Below are 2,308 nucleotides of genomic sequence, written 5' to 3' on the forward strand. Positions count from 1 at the left end.
ACAAATGAGAGCCGTTTCCCTGGGGTCTGGCACAACAATGTAAACGCATCAAAATTGTTTTTACACCTAGCTAGCCACACCTTCAATATACAGAAAAAATTATTCTCTCAAAGTATTTTCCATAAAAAATAAATAATAAAAAAGGCATTGTGTTAACAAAAAATGTAACGAAAATAAACAACTTTTTTAACTTGGAAAATAATCTATATGATTGAAATGGCAGCTTTGGGAATTTTTGTCTGGGTTTATATTTGTTATAAATGACACTGCAGAATTTATTTTTTACATGCATCAAAATTAATGTTGCTATTCATTGACATTCAATTCCCCCTGGCATTTAGTATACCACCAATTACATTTTCATTTAATAACTAGGGCATGTAATAAAATATTTGGGTGTGAGGTAAAAGAAAATGAAGCATAAAGGATAAATGAATTGGCAAAAGCTGGATTTGTATACAAAGCAGATTTATTGGATTTGTGTTATGACAGATATTTCAGACATTTAATGTATAAAAGTGGAAGGCTGAGAGCCAGGAATTACAGTACTGCGAGTTCAGGCACATGGTATGTCAATGTAGCCTATTAGTGTTAAAGCTTTTAATGATCTCTATTTACATACTGTGTAGCTGCTCCTGTTGAATCAGGAAGGACACATTTAGTTTGATATCATGGATAGGTTAATAATTTATCTAAAATCATACAAGTCTTCAATCTTTTTAACAATACCTATTAGTTGGCTACCTCATTGTAGACGTTATTCCGTAATCACACTGCAATCAAAGAGTAGCTGGTCTCTTTTGGAAGGTCACATCCAAAGAGACATAATTTGAAATGACATCTCAGTTTATATACACTCTAAAATGATGGAAAGCCTATGTCTACAGAAATGGCTGCTAATGGTGAAGATGTAACAGTGGAAAGAAGTGTTCAGCAACATTCAGGCCTCAGGGAACAAACGCTGGTACGCTGAGTGAGTTTTTTATCCATGGAGGAAAACAAACCACTCTTGCTGATGAGGTAGAGAATATCCTTCCTATTGATTCCTTCTCCAAAATGTTGATTCTCTGTCTGTTTGGAAAGCCTAGTAGGCCTGGCTTGAAATCGTTTTGGAATGATCAGCTGACTCCCAAGGTTCAGGGGTGATCAGATGGCAGACTGAAGCACGGTAACGTTAGTTCCTTGAATGAGGTTTGGATCTTGCCCGTCGATTAGAGCGTCCCACTGATCGAAGTTCTTATGTAGACCTGCGAAATCCAGAGTTCAAAAAGGGGCTTTAACAAATGATACACCTGAGACACTAGATGGGGTTGTGCGTGTCCGTACCTAGATGGCGCTGCAGGAAGGCTAGTGTTGCTTGGTTACACAGGTCCATGGCGATCTGCGAGCCGATCTCTCCCTTCAGCTTCATCAGCTTGCCGATCCAGTTCCCCGTCAGGAAGGTGAAGTCCGGGAAACTCTGGTGGACCGTGCCTCTGCAGAGGGAACACATTGGGTAAGGAAACAACACACTTTTACAAGGGCTGTTAATGCATTAACGCTGGAAATTCATCTGGAAACATTAACGCATTAAAAAAACGTAACAGAACAGAGTTTGACCCCAATTTCCTCCCTTAATACCAGCATGCTTACTTGTCTTTGGTATCCTTTTTTAATGCTAAATTGTTTCTTAAACATACTTATTTTGTATTATCCTTATCCTATACCAAAGCAAATTCCTTGTATGTGTAAACGTACCTGGCAATAAACTTGATTCTGATGGATTTTGACCATGAATCGCAAAGAATTCATGGAAGCGGACTTGCACACGCTACATGTGATGCACCGACTGGAGACCACTGGACATCAGTGTGAACCATCACTACCACGCTGTAACAGCACACCTGCACTTGTTCGCTTTAGTTGTGATGAAAACGGAAGAAAGGCCTTTTGACAAGCCATCCTCCAGTTTCTTGAAGATATACGGGAGTGGGACATATTGGACAGATAGCGCTCGGCTCGCAGTATGATAGTGTCAGCAAGGTTACTACATCAGGACAAAAGCCACCAGACTCAGAGACAGTTTAATTCCACAGGCAATAAGACTATTAATCACCTGAACTCTGTAAAGTGCCTCCATAAACATTCATCTGTTGCATCTTGCCATATATTTATATATCATATTCCATTTACGTGTACAGTATAAAGACTCTTCTTGCACTATTTCAACTTTATTTGTATTTACTTGCACATCTTTCAACATTCTCTTGCACTATTTTATTTCTTTTCTGTTATTTATTTCACAATTGTATTGGTTTTATTTGTTTTA

General features: G+C 38.4%; 1 protein-coding gene across 1 annotated transcript; it reads right to left on the reverse strand.

The window, feature by feature from the left end:
• Nucleotides 1–447: 447 nt before the first annotated feature.
• Nucleotides 448–1,640, reverse strand: LOC104945098 (platelet-activating factor acetylhydrolase-like). Its single transcript, XM_010770718.1, has 2 exons — nt 1,327–1,640; nt 448–1,247 (listed from the first exon to the last, which is right to left on the reverse strand). Exons 1-2 carry the CDS (start codon nt 1,490–1,492, stop codon nt 1,147–1,149), a joined length of 267 nt encoding a protein of 88 aa, XP_010769020.1. The 5' UTR covers nt 1,493–1,640; the 3' UTR covers nt 448–1,146.
• Between the last annotated feature and the right edge of the window lie 668 nt (nt 1,641–2,308).

The sequence above is a fragment of the Notothenia coriiceps genome, unplaced genomic scaffold (genome assembly GCF_000735185.1).
Source record: "Notothenia coriiceps isolate Sejong01 unplaced genomic scaffold, NC01 NC01_scaffold00009150, whole genome shotgun sequence".
Classification (NCBI taxonomy): Eukaryota; Metazoa; Chordata; class Actinopteri; order Perciformes; family Nototheniidae; genus Notothenia; species Notothenia coriiceps.

What these genes read in the sequence shown, in the direction of transcription:
- LOC104945098 (XM_010770718.1), bottom strand. Translation starts at nt 1,492, where the DNA reads ATGTGTTCCCTCTGCAGAGGCACGGTCCACCAGAGTTTCCCGGACTTC. An exon ending in CTTCCTGCAGCGCCATCTAG is followed by an intron (nt 1,248 to 1,326) that starts GTACGGACACGC and finishes TGGATTTCGCAG; the next exon opens with GTCTACATAAGAACTTCGAT.